The following is a 22,278-nucleotide window of genomic DNA, read 5'->3' as shown; positions in this document are numbered from 1 at the left end:
GCTCAGCAGTCTACCAGGTAACCCTGCCTATTTAGGTAAATGTTTTGAGGTATGAGAAATATGAGATAACCTGCCTCTTAACTTGTAAGCAATAAATATACATTTTATGCCTCGAGTGCATGGCATGGCCTAGAATGAAAGGAGTACTTTTTTTGTTTGTTTTTTTGTTTACTGATAAACCATTTGCTTCATCTGTTAAATAAAGGTGATGATACTTACAGAATGGGATAGGATTGTAAGAAACTAAGTGAATAAACATAGATATGTAGTACTGAGCCTAACACACATAGGTATCCAATGAGTGAGGGTTAGTTCTCTCCCTGTGTCTCTATCTCTGTCTCTGTTTTCTCTTCTTTTTTTCTTTCTTTCTCTCTCTCTTTTTTTTTTTTTTTAGATGGAGTCTTGCCTTGTCGCCCAGGCTGGAGTGCAGTGGCACGATCTTGGCTCACTGCAACCTCCGCCTCCTGGGTTCAAACAATTCTCCTGTCTCAGCCTCCTGAGTAGCTAGGATTACAGGTGTACACCACCACGCCCAGGTAATTTTTGTATTTTTAGTAGAGACAAGGTTTCACCATGTTGGTCAGTCTGGTCTCGAACTCCTGACCTCAGGTGATCTGCCTGCCTTGGCCTTCCAAAGTGCTGGGATTACAGGCATGAGCCACTGAGCCCACCCTTCTTTCTTAATAGAAAATATGTGCCTCATAAACTTAAACTGTGCTATTTTAGAACTCAAGTTTTTAAAAAAATGTGGCAGATTTCCATGAAGAAAAAAATGTAATTATTGATTGAATTGTGCCATTAGCATTAGAATTAGGTTTATAACAAATATGAACACTGTAGTAAACTTGCAAACAAAACAAAGCAAAAAATTGTACTTGTTATCCCCTTGTTGAATCTGGCCCTCTGTTTCAAATTAATTAGATTTTTGGTAACTACACTAAACTTTGTCACATCCTTATTAAAATGGCTTAAGAATTTTGAAGAACAGCTCAGAAGGACTCTGAAACTAATCTGAGTCTAGTACTGGAGATTCCATTAGCAATTGCAAAACTGATTAATCTTTTACCCAGTTAACTTATTGATTATCGCTACAGTTACTGCATGTAACAGATTATGCAAGGGATAACAGGAGAAAACACTTTTTTTTTTTTATTATACTTTAAGTTCTAGGGTACATGTGCATAACGTGCAGGTTTGTTACATATGTATACTTGTGCCATGTTGGTGTGCTGCACCCATCAACTCATCAGCACCCATCAATTCGTCATTTATATCAGGTATAACTCCCAATGCAATCCCTCCCTCCTCCCCCCTCCCCATGATAGGCCCCGATGTGTGATGTTCCCCTTCCCGAGTCCAAGTGATCTCATTGTTCAGTTCCCACCTATGAGTGAGAACATGCGGTGTTTGGTTTTCTGTTCGTGTGATAGTTTGCTAAGAATGATGGTTTCCAGCTGCATCCATGTCCCTACAAAGGACGCAAACTCGTCCTTTTTATGGCTGCATATATTCCATGGTGTATATGTGCCACATTTTCTTAATCCAGTCTGTCACAGATGGACATTTGGGTTGATTCCAAGTCTTTGCTATTGTGAATAGTGCCGCAATAAACATACGTGTGCATGTGTCTTTATAGCAGCATGATTTCTAATCCTTTGGGTATATACCCAGTAGTGGGATGGCTGGGTCATATGGTACATCTAGTTCTAGATCCTTGAGGAATTGCCATACTGTTTTCCATAATGGTTGAACTAGTTTACAATCCCACCAACAGTGTAAAAGTGCTCCTATTTCTCCACATCCTCTCCAGCACCTGTTGTTTCCTGACTTTTTAATGATTGCCATTCTAACTGGTGTGAGATGGTATCTCATTGTGGTTTTGATTTGCATCTCTCTGATGGCCAGTGATGATAAGCATTTTTTCATGTGTCTGTTGGCTGTATGAATGTCTTCTTTTGAGAAATGTCTGTTCATATCCTTTGCCCACTTTTTGATGGAGTTGTTTGTTTTTTTCTTGTAAATTTGTTTGAGTTCTTTGTAGATTCTGGATATCAGCCCTTTGTCAGATGAGTAGATTGCAAAAATTTTCTCCCATTCTGTAGGTTGCCTGTTCACTCTGATGGTAGTTTCTTTTGCTGTGCAGAAGCTCTTTAGTTTAATTAGATCCCATTTGTCAATTTTGGCTTTTGCTGCCATTGCTTTTGGTGTTTTAGACATGAAGTCCTTGCCCATGCCTATGTCCTGAATGGTACTACCTAGGTTTTCTTCTAGGGTTTTTATGGTATTAGGTCTAACATTTAAGTCTCTAATCCATCTTGAATTAATTTTCGTATAAGGAGTAAGGAAAGGATCCAGTTTCAGCTTTCTACTTATGGCTAGCCAATTTTCCCAGCACCATTTATTAAATAGGGAATCCTTTCCCCGAAAACACTTTTTATAACTGCTGCTGATGTATTCAGTTTGAAAACAATATTTCTTACTCTATATAATTATTTCTGCACTTTTAAGTGCTGGAACACTTCTAAGATAGAAAGTGTGCTTAATATTGTTTCAATATGAGGAGGTGTACTTTTAAATTTCTTAACTAGTAATGCATTATGGTTTACCAAGTGCCTTCACTAATTTTATTGCTGCAGTTTAATTTTTGAGCCTCACCGTAACCCTATATATTAGGGTAAATATTAGGAAACTAATGTTTAATAAAGTTCAATGTCTTCCTGAAGGCTACACAAGTTAATGAGTGGCAGACTCAGAATTCAACCCCATTTCAATCAGTAAATATTTATTAAACACCTACTATGTGCAGAGTTTTGTGTTAGGGCTAATAAATGCCAGGATAAGATTATAGACGTGAAGATGAAGTTATTTGGATAACTTCAAGTAATATTATGAAGGTTACTTTGTTACATTTCTATCCAAGCTATTATGTTCAGTATCTTGGTGTACAAGGTTTAGGAGTGTTTTTTTGGTCGTTGCTGTTTGTTTCTTTGTTTTTTTCTTTTCTTTTGGTTTTGGTCGTTACTGCTTATTTTATCACTATTTAGAACAAAATTGGAGACAATCCCTTTAAAGGAAGAGTATATAGAAATGACACTAATAGATCCAGATCTAAAAACAATTTGCTGTCCGTGTGTGGTGGCTCACGCGTGTAATCCCAGCACTTTGGGAGGCCAAGGCAGGTGGATCACCTGAGGTCAGGAGTTTGAGACCAACCTGGCAAACAGTAAAACTCCATCCCTACTAAAAATACAAAAATTAGCTGGGCATGGTGGCGGGCACCTGTAATCCCAACTACTTGGGAGGCTGAGGCAGGAGAATAGCTTGAACCTGGGAGGTGTAGGTTGCAGTGAGCCAAGACTGTGCCACTGTACTCCAGCCTGGGTGACAGAGCAAGACTCTGTCTCAAAAAAAAAAAAAAAAAGAAAGAACACCCCAATTTCTTTTGCAGTTTATTAGTTGCTGTCTTTGTTTTTCCACGTGAGCCTCACAGCTATCCTCTGGGTAGATCTGTCTTGATTTTATAAATGAGTAACATGAGGCACAGTGAGCATTTCGTCATGGAGGTCACATGCTTGGAGACGACAGTTAGTGATGAAGCTCCTGAGTTTGAGCCCTCTGATTCCTTCATGTGCCTTGCTCATCTCACTGAGTAGCATGGACCTAGTGGCCGGTCAGGACTGCTCTGTGCCAAGAGGTACCATGCATGGCCCTGCATTTTATCCTTACCTCATGGAGAATGCTCTATAGGCGGTAGGCTGAGTTTCTAGGCCTAGTGCCTTGTTGGTGGCTGTTCCTCAAGGATCAGTTGTGTAGGGCCCGCACTATGGGTTTGATTACCTCCCTTTACAGCATGTCCTTGATGGTGAATTACTTTGCTATGTAGAACATAAGCTTCTCTATTAATACAGATACAGATTAAATGGAGTAGTACAGCAGGAGAAAATACACTTGGATTTAGAGGAAATATAAAAAACAAAAAATACAACCTAACTACTCGCTATAGAGAAACTGTTAAGTGGCATACTCAACATCATTGCTGTGACTATGTTAATCGTGGTACAGAGAGATGTTTATAGATGAGTTAAAAATTCTCACAATGATTATAAAAGTGTATATAGTTTGCCAGTTGATTTGGAACAGACTTAAAATGAAAGGAAAACCATTTTTATTTATTTATTTATTCTGTGAGGTAAATAAATAAAGCTGGAAAGCAGGTCAATTTCATGCATGCAAGGTTTTATAGTAGGAAAAAAATGCATTGCACCTGTTCTGACCCTTTACATTTGAGGTTATTTGTTTTCAAACTTGACCCCAAGCACCAGTTTTAGACATCTCTATAATTAACTTGTTAGATAAAGCATAAGGATATTTTATTTGTCTTGATTTCTAGGACAATGGCAAAGTAGTAACTGAAATTACTAGCCTATTGTACATAGCAGTTAATTAAAGAAAAGCATTAACTATAGGAGAACACAACCACTGCTGTTGTCTTGTATCAGTACAAAAAGGCAGTAATTTTTTTGACAGCCACTGATTGGAAAGTTGCTTGCAGCCTTCCAGAAGCAAGGGGGTACATGCTGTGGATCAATAACCGGCAAATTTCCCATTAAAAAGAATACCTGAGCAATGTTCCAAATAGCCACTGGCATCTTAATTTTCCATGGAAACCTCAAATACTTGTGTGCCGAGGACAAGTCATTTTCGGACAATTTTTCCAGACTACTTGTTAACAGTTATTGCTGTCCCAAAAGGTTGACAGCCTACATGATTGATATTTCATTTACTTGTCATCACTGAGTAATGGCGAGTGCTGTATTTCTGTGGTTTTAAGGAACAGAATCTCCTGAAAGACGTTTGCCTTAGTGTATATTCCAGAGCATATGTTTCATATGTTTATGCTGTATGTATATAAGTTTTTATGTCCGTAGAAGGAGAGAATCACTTCCTTTACAGTTTGAAACCCTTTGGAGAGCTGGGTACACAGTCCATAGCTATCCAACATCCACCTTCACTTTATTTGTTATTAGTGCAAACAGCCTTAGATGTATTAACTTGTGATTCCCAAAATGATGTGGAATTTTATAGCTCCCCTTTATTTTCAAGAGGAAAAAAAAAAAAAACCTTGCTCTTGTAATAATTTTAATGTACATAAAAGCAATAGGAAGAAACGTGATGTCTGCTAAAAAAAGAAAGTTTTAAAGAATGTCAGGAAACAATGATAATCAAGGAAAGATTTCCTAAACATATAGTATTTAAATAATATGGACATGTTTTTAATATAGAAACAGCGAGGATGAAAAGGGTGTTCTGCTCTTTGACAGCTCCTCAAAACATAAAATCAGCAGTTTTCATTGTGGATATTTTTCCACCAAGAGCGTCACTTGTTATTTGTCAAGCATTATAAGATGTGAGAGCACAGAAGCCATCTCCAAGTTAGGTGGACATATGCTCACAAATTAGCGAATTGAAAGAAGTGGTAATCAAACCACAGTACAACCTACTGAATAATTTGTGTTTACTAAGGAATGTGAAAGCTTTTTCACTTAGAACTTTATTTTTTGTGTGCAGAATTTTACAGTGCAATTTGGTCTGTACTAAAGTGTTTATAAGGCTAAAGCATAAGGGTATGTTTGCTTGAAACTAGGCTACCTTTTTATCCTGTTAATCCTGTCATCTTTGGATGGGTCATATTTTGTTTGCTGTTTCCACAGTCTCTGTAATTTAGATTTCCATTATCTGTGCATTTCATACACAAATGTGAATAATGTTTGATTAACTGGCGTGTAGGTCCAAGCCCAATGTGAAGTTTCTTCATTTTGCTTTGCAAAATCCAGGGAAAAAGAGCAAGAGGCAATTTGGGAAATTCCACTAAAATGCTTTATGTGTTGTTTAAATATATATAATTTTCAAATATTTTATATTATTTAATTTACATTAAATACTAATATAAAGTCTTAATCAACACTTTTAAAGATAAATGCCAGGGTGAAGGCTAACATACTGGACTTTCAATCCTAAATATTCACTATAGTCATTTTGATGTGCCGGTAGGGGAAAAGTATTCTCAAGGCTGATATGTTTATACCAGCAATTTACAAAAGTACTGTGAATTAAACAACCACTAAGTGTCTGTTCCAGTATTCATACATTACTGAGTAATCTCTTTCTATAATCTCTTTGCAGTATTATTCCACAGTAATGGAACAGCAAGTAAATGGACAGTTAATAGAGCCTCTGCAGATATTTCCAAGAGGTAATGTTGAGCAAATTCTAATCAACAATGATTATTTCAGTAAACTGTTTCATCAACAGTTATGTTTTCCAAAGGTTTAAATGCACATAACATGATGTTTAGCTCTTAATTTGAAAAACAAAAGAAGTATTCATTATCATGGGGATTGCAGGCCATATTATAGTTATGGCAGATAAAATATCTAATTTACTAGAGTAAATTAAACTAACTAGATTGTTTTTTGTTTTTGAAGTACATGCTTACATTAGCTTAAAGAACTCTTTGGGGGTCCGCATGGTTTCTAAACCAAGGCAAATGAATGACTTTAATCCTGGATATTTACAAACTGTGGCTCATGATGGTGGCCAGAGCTGCGATTGAGGAGAAAGCTTTTAGCTAGCGCAGAAGCTAAGATTTACTGAGGTGTTAGGAGAGAAATTTTGGCGGAATGTTTGGTGTCTGTTTTTTTGAGGAGGTATTTTCTAAATAGTTGAAATTCTTCATAAATGGAAATTTGATTATCTCCAAAAATAAGAGCTGATGAGAGTAAGTTTCAGTGAATCACTTGGTCAGATAATTTTCTTTTTCCCTTTTAGGTTTGGCAGTACTATCCTTGTATCAGATATGATTGTTCAACCGCGTATAAATGTTCCCTCAAAATTTGAATAATGGTGAAAAAGAACAGTTTAATTATATAAACCATTAAGTCTTTCACCCATTATACATTGCCCCACTTGGAATCCATGTTTTCTAACTAATGGAACAGATAAGGAAATTCTCTAAGTAACCCTTCTAGAAATAACTTAATTGAAATAATTAAAAGTTAAACTTACCTTCGTTAACTGATACTGTACAAATAATCATGGTATGAGTTTTCCAATTAAACATTCTAGACTTTCATTACCTGTAACTCTCTGAAGTTTGAATGGCTCAATTAACCAGTAGGCTCCTATTTGCACTGATAAAGTCTCCAAAGGCAGCTGGCTTGGCCAACCCTCAAGAAGATCTGGGTTCAAGAATAATATTGCTCTTTTAGCATATGTGTGGGCAGCAGAATCGGGAGTGCTTAGTATATTACTAATAACTTATTAAATGCTAAGTAAGTACAGTTGGGCTATTTAAGGCCAGTAATAGTTCAAAATAAGGATTGTGATTAATCCACTTCTGTTGTACTTGAAGAATAACCACCAAAACAGAAAAAAAGAAAGAAATGTTGCTATTTCCGTTTATTAGGCCAATGATTAGGATGTAAATTATTTCTTTTTTTTGTTTGTTTGAGACAGAGTCTTGCTCTGCCACCAGGCTGGAGTGCAGTGGTGCAATCTCGGCTCACTGCAACCTCTGACTCCCTGGTTCAAGCGATTCTCCTGCCTCAGCCTCCTGAGTAGCTGGGATTACAGGCTCATGCCACCACACCCAGCTAATTTTTGTATTTTTAGTAGAGACACGGTTTCACCATGTTGGCCAGGATGGTCTTGATATTCTGACCTCGTGATCCGCTCCCTTGGCCTCCCAAAGTGCTGGGATTACAGGTATGAGCCATCGCGCCTGGCCAGGAGATAGATTATATCTTAATGTTTGTAGTGACTGGAGAATTTGGGCAAGTTTCAAAATTCTTTCTTCACGAGGAATACTATTTTACAAACTGAAAATTTCTATTAATTTCTCTACTGACATTATAGCTCTGCCATAGAAAACCCTAGTTGCAGTATCCTGGAGAGATATACTTCCAGGCAGGGCACAGTGGTTCATGCCTGTAATCTCAGCATTTTGGGAAGCTAAGGCAGGCGGATTGCTTGAGCTCAAGAGTTTGAGACCAGCCCGGGCAACATGTCAAAACCCTGTCTGTGCCAAAAAAAATACAAAAATTAGCCAGGTGTAGTGGCATACTCCTGTTGTCCCAGCTACTTGGTGGGCTGAGGTGAGAGGATGGCTTGAGCCCAAGAGGTTGAGGCTACAGTGAGCCATGTTTGTGCCGCTGTACTCCAGCCTGAGTGACACAGCAATGCCCTGTCTCAAAAAAAAAAAAAGAAAGAAAGAAACATACTTCCAATGTTGTGGGTTGTTTGTTTTCTTTCATTTTGTGAGCAGTCCTGTCATTCTCACTGTTCATCCCATTATGCTTCTTCCCATGATAATCACAACCATTTTTAGATGTCTGCTCTGTTAAGGCATTGATATTGCTTTACGCGTCATCATCTGTAATCTTCCTGATAGTTCTGCCTATTAGGTATTATTGTTTCCAATTTATGGATGAGAATATTGAGGTTCAGAGAGGTTAAGTAACTTCAGAGTCACACAGCTTATAAGTGCTTACTATGCCCTTTGAGTAAGAATTTCATTTAAATTATAATGTGATTAAAATGGAAAGGCATATATATTAAAATATAATTAGAGTGTGCATGGGAGTAGTTTGGAGGGCTTGTTTTGGAGTGGAGACAAGAGTATAGTATGGGGAGAGGATTCTTAAAGAAGGAAAATATATGAGATGTCATTGTCACATGTAGTCTTATCATAAAACCCACTAGGTTGCAATAAATTGTTAAACATAGTCTTTCTAAGCCAAATTTAAATATTTCAGAATATGAGACTGTCTTTTTATTTCTGTAGTTTTTAAATATGCTATGGTATAATTGTTTCTAGTTTTTGGTAGTCTTTTGCTTTTTGCTACCTATCTACATCGAATGTACATTTTATCATATGTAGATAAGTGAAATTATGCAAATTTACATAATCAACATGTAGACATACTGGGTATATTTCCTATGTCTACCTAGTTGGTTAGAGGCCCTCAGACCTTAAAAAGAATCTTTAGACTGAACAAGTAGGAAGGATAGGAGAAAATAATTGTTTCCGTTTTGGTTTTTTTTTTTGGAGACAGAGTCTCACTCTATCACCCAGGCTGGCGTGCAGTGCATGCTCACTGCAACCTTTATCTTCCCAGGCTAAGCATTTCTCCTGCCTCAGCTCCTGAGTAGCTGGGACTATAGGCATGTGCTACCATGCTGGGCAAAGTTTTTTTATTTTTCAATAGAGACAGAGTATTACAATGTTGCCCAGGCTGGTGTCAAACTCCTGAGGTCAAGCAGTCCTCCCACTGCCACCTCTCCAAGTGCTGGGATTAAAGGCATGAACCACCATGCCTGGCCATAATTCTGATCTAATAACATGTTCTCCTCATTCCAAGTAGCACAGTTGGCTTGGATAGTAACTCCCAGGTCATGGCTGAGTCCTCTCTATTGTTAAAAGATATGTTAAATATTAATAAGTGCGAACATTGACTAGCTTTACAGTAATTCCTGACCCGATAACTTTAGGAAATAGGAGGTTACTGGGTTTTTTGACTGCTGTTTACATCTACAGTTATAAAAGTTTGAGAAGTCAATTGAGGAGTGAGGCAGATATTAAGGTTAGAGATAAGAGTTGACGTTTGTCTCTGATTCCTTGGCTAGCGACTTTGTTTAAAGGAAATTTATGAATGCACTGCTTACTTCAGTGGAAATATTTTGAAGTGTTGTCTTAGGAAGTATTGATGGTCCCTCAAGGACCAGGCATCAAATGCATGTGACTGTAGTTCAAAAGGTTAATTTCCATTTTAAGGAAAGAAGATTTTGTGTCTTAATTTTAGTGCATTTTAGAAAGGCAAGTAAAAACATTTTGTTATGGTTTAGATATATTTTCTAGGAAAAATAACATAATAAATTTGCATATATTTGAAATATACAAAATGAAAGCAACTGAAGTGTTTTGTAATTATTACCCATATCTTCTCCTTTTTTTTTTTTTTTTTTTTTTTGAGACAGAATCTCACTCTGTCACCAGGCTGGAGTGCAGTGGTGCGATCTCAGCTCACTGCAACCTCCGCCTTCCGGGTTCAAACGATTCTCTTGCCTCAGCCTCCCAAGTAGCTGGGATTACAGGCACCCGCCACCACGCCCAGCTAATTTTTGTATTTTAGGTAGAGACGGGGTTTAACCATATTGACCAGGATGGTCTTGATCTCTTGACCTCATGATCGGCCCACCTCAGCCTCCCAAAGTGCTGGGATTACAGGCATGAGCCATTGCGCCCAGTCATTACCCACATCTTCTTGTTATTAAACGGCTCTATTTCTTGTAGTCAGAAACAGGAAAAAGACATGTACATCTGAGAGAGGGACAAAAGAAAAAAACATCAAATTAATCCATCCCCAAACAATCAATCAAAATTGACGGCCCCTTAAAATACAATTTGTAGGGAACTATAGTTTTCATATCTATAACATGGGCAGGAGGCTTTTGTATTTTTAACACATTTGTTGAAGCAGCATTTGCTGAATTAGAAAAGTACTAACCTGTAACTCAAGATGGTGTCAGGAAATTAATATTCTTTTTTCCTGGTACTACCTTATCTCTAGGACTAAATCTTAGCACATGTCAAGATTTGTAAGAAATGTAATAAAATTAGTTATATGTCTGTATTTTAATACATTTGACTGCTTATGGCTGTGCAAAGTAGTATTCAAACTAGAATGTTCCATCATAGAATCTCTAGCAATCTTTTTGGCATTAAAAGATCCTTTTCTCACCCCCTCCCCTGCAAAAGAATCCCTTAGCTCTTTTCAAAGTAGTTTTAAGTGCTAGCAGATATACAATGTAATAGAATGAGGACAGATTGCAGAAATTTGAATTATGAAAGGAATCTAATCATTTTAGCTCAGTTAACTTGGTTTTTATATGTTTTAAGCAGAAATTGGAATTTATATGAGGTGGTGTCAGAAAGCTCTTTGCATTTATAAATGCTCACTCCTGCAAGTTAAAACCCTGGTTCATAATTCCCACTTTGGGTCTTGGGAGCCACTTTTCAATCATTTCTCTCTGCTAATTTTGGTGTCACCCTCATTTCTTTTTAAACGATTCATTTTGAGCAAATTTGTAAATGGCCCTGATGTGTTCTACAATTTAGTCAATTACTGTTTCAGCCTGCAAGCCTCCTGGGGAACGGAACATACATGGCCTGAAGGTACGAATTTCAATAATTGTTTCAGTAAAGTTAGATGGATTTGTAATGCTGTGTTCCACTTATTGAAATGTCAAATAAAACTGCACTTTCTCAAGCTCTGACAAGCGATCTTTTTATTTTTTTTTTTAAATGGGAGGTGGAGGGGGATTCATCTGTAGTATTTGCTCAGTATGTGTATATATTTGCATACTGGGGGTTTAGTACTGTATTTTCAATTATTTGGAATTGTTTTGTTGGTCAGTGTCTTCAGGATAATCCTAGATGCTGGTATCTACAAAGATTTTAGTAAGAATATAGACTTCATTTCAGTGATTAATTAAGCACATAAGCATATTGCACATGGAATACCCTCCTTTTGACATATTTATGCTAGAAACATATATCTAGCACATATCTTTTCATTCTGTCTATTTTGAATTCTGGATTTCTGTTTAGGGCTTCACATCTGAAAGAAAAGCTGGCTTTTGTATTAGGCTCAAATATTTAATAATTAATTATTTGGACCTAATTTTTTAGTGAATAAGAAACATTCTACATACAGTGTTCTGCTTGGTTGCAGAGCTAGAAGGATGTAACTTGAGGTTCACTACTAACCCCTGAGTATATTCTTAATGTACTTTTTGAACATACTGTTTTTATATGTATTCTAGACAGTGAGTTGGATTTTCACACTGTTTATCTCTCCTTTTTCATCACTGTTTAAATATTTAATGGAATAATGACAGGAATAGAATATTATGTAATGTATGGGTTATACGGTTTTGTAACCTATATACTGAATAGACTCCAACCGTGGGTCTGTCTAGCAACAAGCTAATTAACCTTCATAGTGAAATGAGAAATTTGTGGCAAATTATAGGTTAATTAGAACTGTGTCCTCAGAACACAAGACTGATCAAGATTCTTTCTTTACTTTTAGGTGAATACTCGGGCTGGACCCTCTCAACACAGCAGCCCAGCAGTCTCAGATTCACTTCCAAGCAATAGGTGAGAGCAATCTAGTGAAGTGTGCCCTTGATGTGATTTATCTACAGAGTTGGGGTGAGGTGGGAAAGAAGCTAGAAAGAAATTTGACCAGTGAGATAACCTAGCTACATATTGACCAAAGAGAAAGGACCTCATATGGAAAGGTGAATGTTTAGATTTAGACTGGGTGCTCAGAGAAGGCTGCCTGGGGAGAGTGATGTTTCTGTTTTGACCTGAAGGATGAGAAGTACGTCAAGAAGCAGAGAAGGGTGTTTCACACAGAGGGAAGAGGGTAGGTGAAGGCCCTGAGGTGGAGAAGAAGCTCAGCATGTTTGTGAATAGGCCAGTTTGGCTGGAGCACAGGGAGAGGTGCTGGGTTGGGGAAGGGATTTGGAGAGAGGAGATGAGAGAGCAATAGGAGTGATAGGAGCTAAGGAGGTAGACAGGACTCATCACACGGGGCCTCGTAGGCCCTGTCATGTTTGAATTTTCCTCTCAGTTGCACTGGCGAGCAGTTAGAGGGCTTTTAGTAGGACAGGGATGTGGCCAGCCCTATGTTTTTAAAAGATTTTCTGCCTGTGGTGTGGCGAATGAGCAGAAGCTCCCATCTAATCCTGCCCTCTTTTGATGTTTGACTCCCTACTCCTTGCCAAATGGTCTTCAAACCTCTTCCTGAACATCCCTGTTGGAGGAATGCACTTTATCAGCCAAGGCAGCTCCTTCCCTTTTTTATTCGGCTGTATCTCAGAAGGCTCTTTTTGTGAGCTGGGATTTGTCTTTCTATAGCACCCACTCATAACATTTTAGTTAAGCCCTCAGAACGTGGTTGTTCCCTCTTCCAGGGGAACAGCTCTTCCAATGGTCTTCCCTCCAAACACAGTTCTAGATTTTCTGTCTGAGTACATTCTCCCATATCCAGTCTATTGCTAACTCCAGATAACCTGTCAGTCCTCCTTCACTGCTTCCTAGGCCTCCCTCAGTGCCACACCCTGTCAGTCCCCACACTTGTGGGTTCTACCTTCTGAGTAGCTCTGAGTCTTTCTACTCACCAGCATCCCTGCTGCTGTGTGGGTGGTTCTGGCTCTCCACATCGCTGCCACAGCCTCCTGAGAGTCTGCTCCCTCCGTTCTTGCCCCATTGAGCCCCTCCTCCACCCTGCAGCTGGAGCCACCTTGCCAGTGCACAGTCCTGAGCTGCAGTCATTCCCTACTTTAAAACTTCACTGTTCTTCATGCTTTCAAGATGAAGTGTAACCTCCACAGCAGATGAGCAGTGGCCCTTCACATATGGGTGTTCTGTGTACTCCAGCTTGTTGACCTGCCTCTCCGCGGCATCCCACCTGACATTCCAGCTTTGCTGTGAACACGTAGTGCCCTGAATGGACCACTTTCTTCTCTCTACTGGGCCTGCACATTTTCCTGTTTCTTTTCATCCTCACCTTGACCTTCAGTCTGGCTAACCTTGGTTATCTTTGAAGGCTAAATTATCTTCTTCTGAAAACTGTCCCTGATTACTACCCATCTCCCAGTGCACCCCAGGGACCTCTGTAGGAATTCCTATGATATCCCCACGCTTCCTTGTATTGTGGCAGTGAGCACATTGTATTATAATCACCTCTGTCTTCCAGTAGATTCTGTACTCCTTGAGGGCAGTGACTGTAGCATATTCATTGACAAAGTTCCAGTTCCCAGCATGATGCTTGCCATATAGGTTATAGTCAATCATGTTTGAATGAATGAATGTATGTGTGAATATACTTGCATTTCTTTTACATCTTGCCTCTGGACTAAATTCTCCCAGCTCTTTCATCTTTTCTGATATGACATTACTTCTAGTCCCCTCATCCTTTTACTCTTCTTTGAATATCTCAGTGTCTCTCTTCAGGTGTCATACTCAAGTTACAGTCGTAACACATTTAAATTTTAAAATGTTTTTATTTTATTTTACTACTTTTTTAGAGATGGGGTCTTGCTCTCTTGTCCAGTTAGAGTGCAGTGGTGCAATCACAGCTTGCTGCAACCTTGACCTCCTGGGCTCAAGTGGTCCTTCCACCTCAGCCTCCCAAGTAGCTGGGACTATGGGCCTGCACCACAATGCCTGGCTAGGCATTTTTTAAAAATTTTTTTATTTCTTTTGTAGAGATGGGTTCTCACTGTGTTGCCTAGGCTAGTCTCAAACTCCTGGCTCAAGCAGTTTTCTCACTTTGACCTTCCAAAGTGTTGTAATTACAGTCATGAGCCACCACAGCTGGCCTTAAAATGTTTTTAAGAGTGATTTTTGGATAGCTTAGGTCACCATGAACATGCGGATGAATGAAATATTGAGTAAAATGACTCACAAAGAAATTGCCAGGATACAATTTTTTCTTTTTTGTTTTTCTTTTTTTTTTTTTAACCAAAGTTGATAGCCAGATACTAGCGTAATGAATGAAACAGTATTTTCCTCTATTGCTCTCAAAGCATGGGTTGTTTTTTCTTTTGCCTTAGGTGATTGACTGTTTATTAAACTGAGTTTACTAATCCACTTGGTGTTCCTAGGCCATAATTACTGAATTCAAGTCCCGCTGCCAAGGCAAGGCCTTTCCTAAACTACTTAGCTTTATCCTTCTGTAAATTAGGATGATTAAACTTTCCATCTATCTACCACTGGTGTTAGAAAGATTGATGAAGCTGTATTAGGAATCACGTTTTATTTCTTGGATGAAAGGCATTTTATAAATACAATGAATCAAAATGTTATTAATTCAAGTTTATAACATAATGCAATATCTATGTAGAAACCTTGCCTGGACTTTGTTTGGTTATTTGTGTCTTTACAATAATTGGAACTATCAAATTGGGAGTCATTTGTGGGAAAACTAGAATCTGAATGTTTCCCAGAAAAAAATATGTGTGTGTTTGTGTGTGTATAGGAGATACACAGACTTTGAGCAAGGTATGTACCTTAGAGGTCTGTATTTTAGTATCCTTTATAAATTAGGGATAATAACTATACCTAGAGTATAGTTATTATAAGGATTAAATTAGGATAATAAGCATTTAGCACAGTGCCTAGCAATGATCGTCACTTGATAAATAGCAGCTATTATTATGTTAACTGGACTGATTTTAGGCAGCTGTGCATTTTTTTCCATATATGTTTCAGCTTTCATCCTATTCTACAAAATTGTTAATTGCCATTTTAGTGCATGGATTCTTAGACGTCGTAGGACATTAAAGTCAAGATCCCTTGGATGAGGACATACTTTATAAAATCTGGGAAAATAGGGACTTAGGCTCCATAGTTTACATTTGACCATAGCAAAAGTTTAAGATATATGTAGAAAGAAGAGTAATTATAACTTGAAGTGGTAAAGTGTGATCAAACTTGAAGTCTGAGATTCTCTCAAACGTAACCTGTTAAAGGTACCAAATGGAATATGTGTATTTCATGTTAGGTCTTGAGTCCTTTCTCTTTTTTTCTTTTTCTTTTCTTCCTTCCTTTCTCCTTCCTTCCTCTCTCCCTCTCTCTCTCTTTCTTTTTCTCTCTCTCTCTTTTTCTCACTCTCCTTCCTTCCTTCCTTCCTTCCTTCCTTCCTTCCTTCCTTTCTTCTTTCTGAGACAGGGTCTCATTGCTGTCACCCCCCATTCTGGAGTGCAGTGGCACAATTACGGGTCACCACAGCCTCGACCTCCTGGCCTCAGGTGACCTGAGTAGCTAGGATTACAGACAGGTGCCACCATGCCTGGCTAAGTTTTTAATTTTTTTTTTTTGTTGTTGTTTTTTTTTGAGGCGGAGTCTCGCTCTGTCGCCCGGACTGGAGTGCAGTGGTCGGATCTCAGCTCACTGCAAGCTTCGCCTCCCGGGTTTACACCATTCTCCTGCCTCAGCCTCCCGAGTAGCTGGGACTACAGGCGCCCGCCACCTCGCCCGGCTAGTTTTTTTTGTATTTTTAGTAGAGACGGGGTTTCACTGTGTTAGCCAGGATGGTCTCGATCTCCTGACCTCGTGATCCGCCCGTCTCGGCCTCCCAAAGTGCTGGGATTACAGGCTTGAGCCACCGCGCCCGGCCTAATTTTTTTTTTAGAGATGGGACCTTACTATGTTGCCCAGGCTTGTTCTTGAACTCCTGGGCTCAAGCGATCCTCTTTCCTGGGCATCCCAAAGTGCTGGGATTACAGGCTTGAGACACTGTGCTTGGCCCCTTTTGCTTTCTGACGTATTTATGATCTTAATGTCTTACTGCATTACTACTGCTGCTACCACTGTATAATAATAACCAGAGCAGTGACCACCATTTATGGAACCCTTAGCATATGCCAAGTCATTGGGCTATATTTAAGGGTGAGAAGGGAGTGGAGTATATAGAATACGTAAGATGTGTCTGTGTTCTCAGGGAGCTCCCAGACTCTCCCCTATTGGGCGAGGGTATGGTAGGAAGAAAGACATCTATACTAACACCTAGCATGGGTAGGTAGGTAAAGGGCTAAAATGGGCAGGTTAAGAATAGAGTTGGCCAGGCGCGGTGGCTCACACCTGTAATCCCAGTACTTTGGGAGGCCGAGGTGGGTGGATCACGAGGTCAGGAGTTTGAGACCAGCCTGGCCAACATGGTGAAACCCTGTCTCTACTGAAAATACAAAAATTAGCTGGACGTGGTGGGATGCGCCTGTAGTCCCAGCTACTCGGGAGGCTGAGGCCGAAGAATCGCTTGAACCCAGGAGTTGGAGGTTGCAGTGAGCTGAGCTCACGCCATTGCACTCCAGCCTTGGCAACAAAGTGAGACTCCGTCTCAAAAAAAAAAGAAAAAGAATAGAGTTAACAGGTTTTATTTTTATTATTATTACTGTTTTTGAGACAGAGTCTCGCTGTGTTGCCCAGGCTAGAGTGCAGTGGCACGATCTTGGCTCACTGCAAGCTCTGCCTCCTGGGTTCATGCCATTCTTCTGCATCAGCCTCCCGAGTAGCTGAGACTGTAGGCACCAGCCACCACGCCTGGCTAATTTTTTGTATTTTTAGTAGTGACGGGGTTTCACTGTGTTAGCCAGGATAGTGTCGATCTCTTGACCTCGTGATCCACCTGCCCCGGCCTCCCAAAGTGCTGGGTTTACAGGCATGAGCCACTGTGCCCGGCCTCTTAACAGGCTTTAAATCTCAAATAGAATATTGTTGGGAGAAGGTGCTATTTTATATGCTACCCTACTAGCCAGGTAGATATTCACAGGTATAACTCATTGTAAAGCTAGAAGACTTCAGAGCTCCCCTTGACTACCATTCTTTATTCAAGAAGGACTTTCACGCCGGGGTAGTGGCTCCTGCCTGTAATCCCAGCACTTTGGGAGGCCGAGGCAGGTAGACCACCTGAGGTTGGAGTTCGAGACCAGCCTGACCAACATGGAGAAACCCCCGTCTCTACTAAAAATACAGGCGTGGTGGCGCATGCCTGTAATCCCAGCTACTCGGGAGGCTGAGGCAGGAGAATCACTTGAACCAGGGAGGTGGAGGTTGTGGTGAGCCGAGATCGTGCCGTTGTACTTTGCACTCCAGTCTGGGCAACAAGAGCGAAACTCTGTATCAAAAAAAAAAAGAAAGAAAGAAAAAAAAGGACTTTCACTAAGTTCATCCATATGAGTGTTAACATAGTCATATATGTTCAGAAAACGCTTTAATATTTCCTAAATAACTCTGGGAGCTGAGTCTCATACCCATAGGAAAGGAAAAAAAAGCCAGCTAAAATTTATTAATTTTGTTTGTAAAAACACACCTACTATGGACAAGACACAGCACTAGATTTTTTGTAGTATTTAATTTTCCTGGTTACCCTGTGAAATTGGTATTTTCCCCATTTTACAGAAAGAGGAAATTGAGGTTCAGCGAGGTAACTTGTCCCAGATCACACAGCTAGTGAGTACCAGGATTTATTTGTACTACATATTTGCTTCCCAGGAAACTCAATTATAACTTTTAACTGTGTGAGAGACCAGGACTTAAATTATCTGTTTTTTCTTTTGAAGTTCTATAATCTTTATTTGCTGTGAATATTAGTGCTTAGCAGCTGACATTGTCCACATGAAATTGCCTCTGAAAGGCTATCTAAAGGCAGTAGAACTAATGACCATAAAAAAGTCACTGAAGTAGTTCGTAAAATATTGCAGCTCATTTTGACTGTAGGCTTCTTTATTGCTTTAGATTACTAATAGAGTTTTAGTGTCTTTATTTGATACCTTTTGCATTTGGCCAGTTACTTTTGAAAAAAAATTATATTGGGAGAAGGATATGAAGAGTGTGCTCAATCCCTATACCTAAAAGCAAAGGTGTATTTCAGTCTGGAATTTTCAGTGGTGTTCAGAGGTGTTGATGATCTTGCCACTAAAAAGTATCTTTCCTTTTTAGCTTAAAGAAGTCTTCTGCTGAACTGAAAAAAATATTAGCCAATGGCCAGGTAGGTATTATTATATATTAAGATTTGCACATAGTAATAACATATTACTGTCCATTTTTTGTATCCATAAGCTTATTAAACAGATAAAGAGTCTGTGAGTTTCCTGTCATAAATGAATAACATGGCTTAATTTGATTGGCAGAACAATTTGCAGCCCGTTTTTCAAACTGTGCTAATGGGTTTCACTCCCAGCAGATTGAAGTACCATGCACACACCCTGCTGCCATCTCAGTTTTTAAAAAGTTAATCAGTTCTGAACAAGTGTGTCAACTCGTGGGCTGTTGAAATGGCCCTGCATTCTGAGGTGACTGTTTCTTTCATTATCTTTGGGGAGAAAAGGAAAAACCATTACTTTTTCACCTTTGCTCCTTCTTTTGTCTTGAAACTAACACTGGCTTTTTAGGGAAGCAGAGTGACAGCAGACCTTTGGCGTATAAAATTCCTGGCCTTCAGGAGACCTTGGTTTGCCTTGTAGACTGGCCATCTTATGCTGAATGACCTAACCCAGCCAGTGAGGGGCAAACGAGCCTTCAGGCCAGTTATTTCTTACTAATTTTGATTCAAGTAAATGGACACATCTGAAATAGTATAGTGCTTTTAAACATACACTGGTAAATTAAGCTACCTACAGGGTCCTCGATTCTTCAATAGCAACATAAATGCGCTTTAATGTTTGTTATAGTGGAAGCCCTTTGATAGCCTTGGAGGCAGGCGCCTGTCCATTGCGATCAAGCCTGCCTATTAGGCTCTATTGACTGAGACATCTGTGTCACTGCAAATAAAAGACTCTTATTGATTTTCTTAACTGCTGTTCACTTCCCGTCCATGTTTCGAAGGCTGAAATCTTAATTATCTCAGATGCTTATTCAGTGCCTTCACACGCTGACCTCTCCAAGCCTCATTGGCATTTCATGAATCAAGTACTTGTAGTGGAGCATGTCAAAGACAAAGCCAGGTCCTCATGCCTGTCCTTTAATATCACCTGTAACATTGTGGCCTAATACATGTGCATGCCTTAAAACAGTGCTGTATGGTAGTGCTTCTGGAGGCCTTGCTTATTTAGCACACAATTCCTTGAATACAGTTAGAACAAATTAAGTTGATCTGCTTCTGACATCTGATTGCCATCCAGAGTATGTGAATTCCAGTCCTCAAATATCCTATATACAGCCAAGGAGAATCTAGTGGTGTATGTATAATCTTTGTACTCTCAACATTTTAGATAATGTTTATTGAATACCTTTAACTTTCAGCAGCCAAAGGTTTGTTTAGATTGAGATCCACATCTGTATCACCTCAGTGCCTTATATTTTGTTAGAACCAGTATATATAAACAAAATCTGACTAAAAGCAAAGATATTGAGCCTAGGATATTTGTGTATCTTCAACATGCTTGCATTCTAGTTACTAATTGTAATTTATGTATCAGTCACTGTGTTCCTCAGCTGGAAAATATATTTCAAAATTGACATAAATTAAGAAGCTTTAACTACATTTATTCAGCCCAGGCAATGGAAAATAACCTATCATAGACTCTTCTTCCAAAAATGAAAAACAGTTTTTTCCACTGCAAAAAATAGGCATTCTGAAATGCTCATAATGTTTTGACAGTAAACCTAGTACCATAGATATCTTAATGGCTTCAGTTATGAGGTTCTCTATGGTGGGAGGTTGTCATGGCAAGGATTTTTGACACTTAAAGATTGCTTATTGCTTTCCCTTGGCAATATGATAACCTCATATTAAACAATACAGCTTTTTTTTTTTCTTTATAAGGATTAGCCTTTCTTACATTTACTTGCACTCAAAAAATTCCCTCAAAAACCAAAAAAACCCACCTTTGGAAGCTTTCAAAATGTCTCCTTCTACTAATTCCTTAATTCTTTGGTGGTATAGGGTAACTAAACAGTGAATGAAATTGCACTGCAGTGAGGTACTGTGCACAGTTGTAGGCATCAATACATTTCTGGGCTGAACACTGACACCACTTGATATGGAAGATGTAAGTCACATTTAATGATACTTTAACACTTGAGCATAGTTTTTTATTTTAGTGGTTTATGCTCTCAAGCATTAATAATGATTTGCCTTTCCACTAGCCTCCACTTAGATTTAATAAGGAATTCATATTAATCATTAAAAGAAAGGGACATGATTCTTCAAGATAATCAAATATTGACAAGTTAGAAATAGCTTTCTGCCTGGGTTCATTGATATAGGTTATGTGATATAAATATTTATTTCTTTTCTGTCACTCAGAGTAAATGCCACCAATTGATTCAGCATTGATATAGTGTCAACAGTTCATAAGAAACATTTGACTGGCCTGTGTTTTCCGATTAGTCTCTGCTCTATAAAGTGGGATTTACTAAATCTCTCCAATTGTCTGCTCATAGAGTGTGACTGCTTTCTGAAACCATTATTGCTTCGATTTGTGAAGCAAAGGTCTAGTGATGGGACTAGTTTCTGTCAGACCTTTACATATAAAATAAGGATTAATTGAGCATTTTTATTTTAATGATTTATAAGCGATAGGTACTGATTCTTCTTAACACAGACAGACAATAAACAAAGAATATTTTCTGCCCTGATCCATAATTGAATTCCATTTCATTTTTTCCATTAATTTCATTAATATATTAAATCAAGCACTTTAAAAAAAGTTTAATATTTAGTCTTTGAAACGGAGACATTGTTTTCCTGTTATTACTTTATGTTGGAGTAATTCTATTTTTCCAGCTTAAAAAAATAAATCAGAAGGTATTTTTGGCATGTTTTATTGAGAGCTATAAAGCAGTCTCACTGATGTGTTTTCTGGATGTGTTTTTCCTGCTTCAGTTCTAGTGTGGCATCATCTGTTTAACATTGGCCCTTGATTTGAAACTGATTAGAAATAGCCCAAAGGGTCAATTTGAAGAATTTAAAAAGTGCACAGTTACTCCAAAGATATGTGACTTTGGCCTTTGCATCTCTAAAGTTATTTTTTCTTTTTCTGTTTTTTAAAAAGATTTTATAGGAGAGGGTGGCAGTATTTTCCTATTCCTGATAAATCAAGTATAAATCTACTCAAATCAGATCTAGAACTAATTCTGGTCCAGCTGCATCTTTTGGCTGTTATTTCGATAACTTCAAAAAGCCTTTAGAAAAACTTTTTGTACTTGGCTGGGCGCGGTGGCTCATGCCTATAATCCCAGCACTTTAGAAGGCCCACTTGAGGCCAGGAGTTTGAGACCAGCCTGGCCAACACGGTGAAACCCCTTCTCTACTAAAAATACAAAAAACTAACTGGGTATGGCGGCCCATGCCCAGGAGGTGGAGGTTGCAGTGAGCCAAGACTGTGCCACTGCACTCCAGCCTGGGCGACAGAGCAAGACTCTGTCTCAAAAAAAACCCAACAACAACAGGAAAACCTTTTTGTATTTAGGAAAAAAAAGAGGGGGGGAATAGGTATCTACTGTAAAATTAGGTTTAAAAACTGTATCATTACTAGTATATATAACTCTTAGATTCTTACAGTTCATCTTGGATTGTAGAGGAAGACTGAAACATAAATGAGACTGTGTATGTAAGCCCAAACTACACAACAACCCTCTTTTACCCACACAAACCCAACCTGACTCTGCCCATGGGTTGTTGCTGTCTCTGTTTCTTTTATGGC

General features: G+C 38.8%; 1 protein-coding gene across 20 annotated transcripts in view; it reads left to right on the top strand.

Moving 5' to 3' along the window:
- The window catches only part of MAP2K5 (mitogen-activated protein kinase kinase 5), a 268,342-nt gene that overhangs the window by 34,141 nt on the left and 211,923 nt on the right, over positions 1 to 22,278 (top strand). For all 20 annotated transcript variants that reach the window (XM_033189635.1, XM_033189627.1, XM_033189632.1 and 17 more), the window contains 4 exons: positions 6,184 to 6,253; positions 11,193 to 11,233; positions 12,153 to 12,220; positions 18,572 to 18,620. In XM_033189635.1, coding sequence (XP_033045526.1) covers positions 6,184 to 6,253; positions 11,193 to 11,233; positions 12,153 to 12,220; positions 18,572 to 18,620 — 228 coding nt within the window. The remainder of the gene's footprint in view (positions 1 to 6,183; positions 6,254 to 11,192; positions 11,234 to 12,152; positions 12,221 to 18,571; positions 18,621 to 22,278) is intronic.

This window comes from Trachypithecus francoisi, unplaced genomic scaffold (genome assembly GCF_009764315.1).
Source record: "Trachypithecus francoisi isolate TF-2019V2 unplaced genomic scaffold, Tfra_2.0 Lachesis_group3, whole genome shotgun sequence".
In the NCBI taxonomy this organism is placed as follows: domain Eukaryota; kingdom Metazoa; phylum Chordata; class Mammalia; order Primates; family Cercopithecidae; genus Trachypithecus; species Trachypithecus francoisi.
This window is presented reverse-complemented; position numbering and strand designations above follow the sequence as displayed.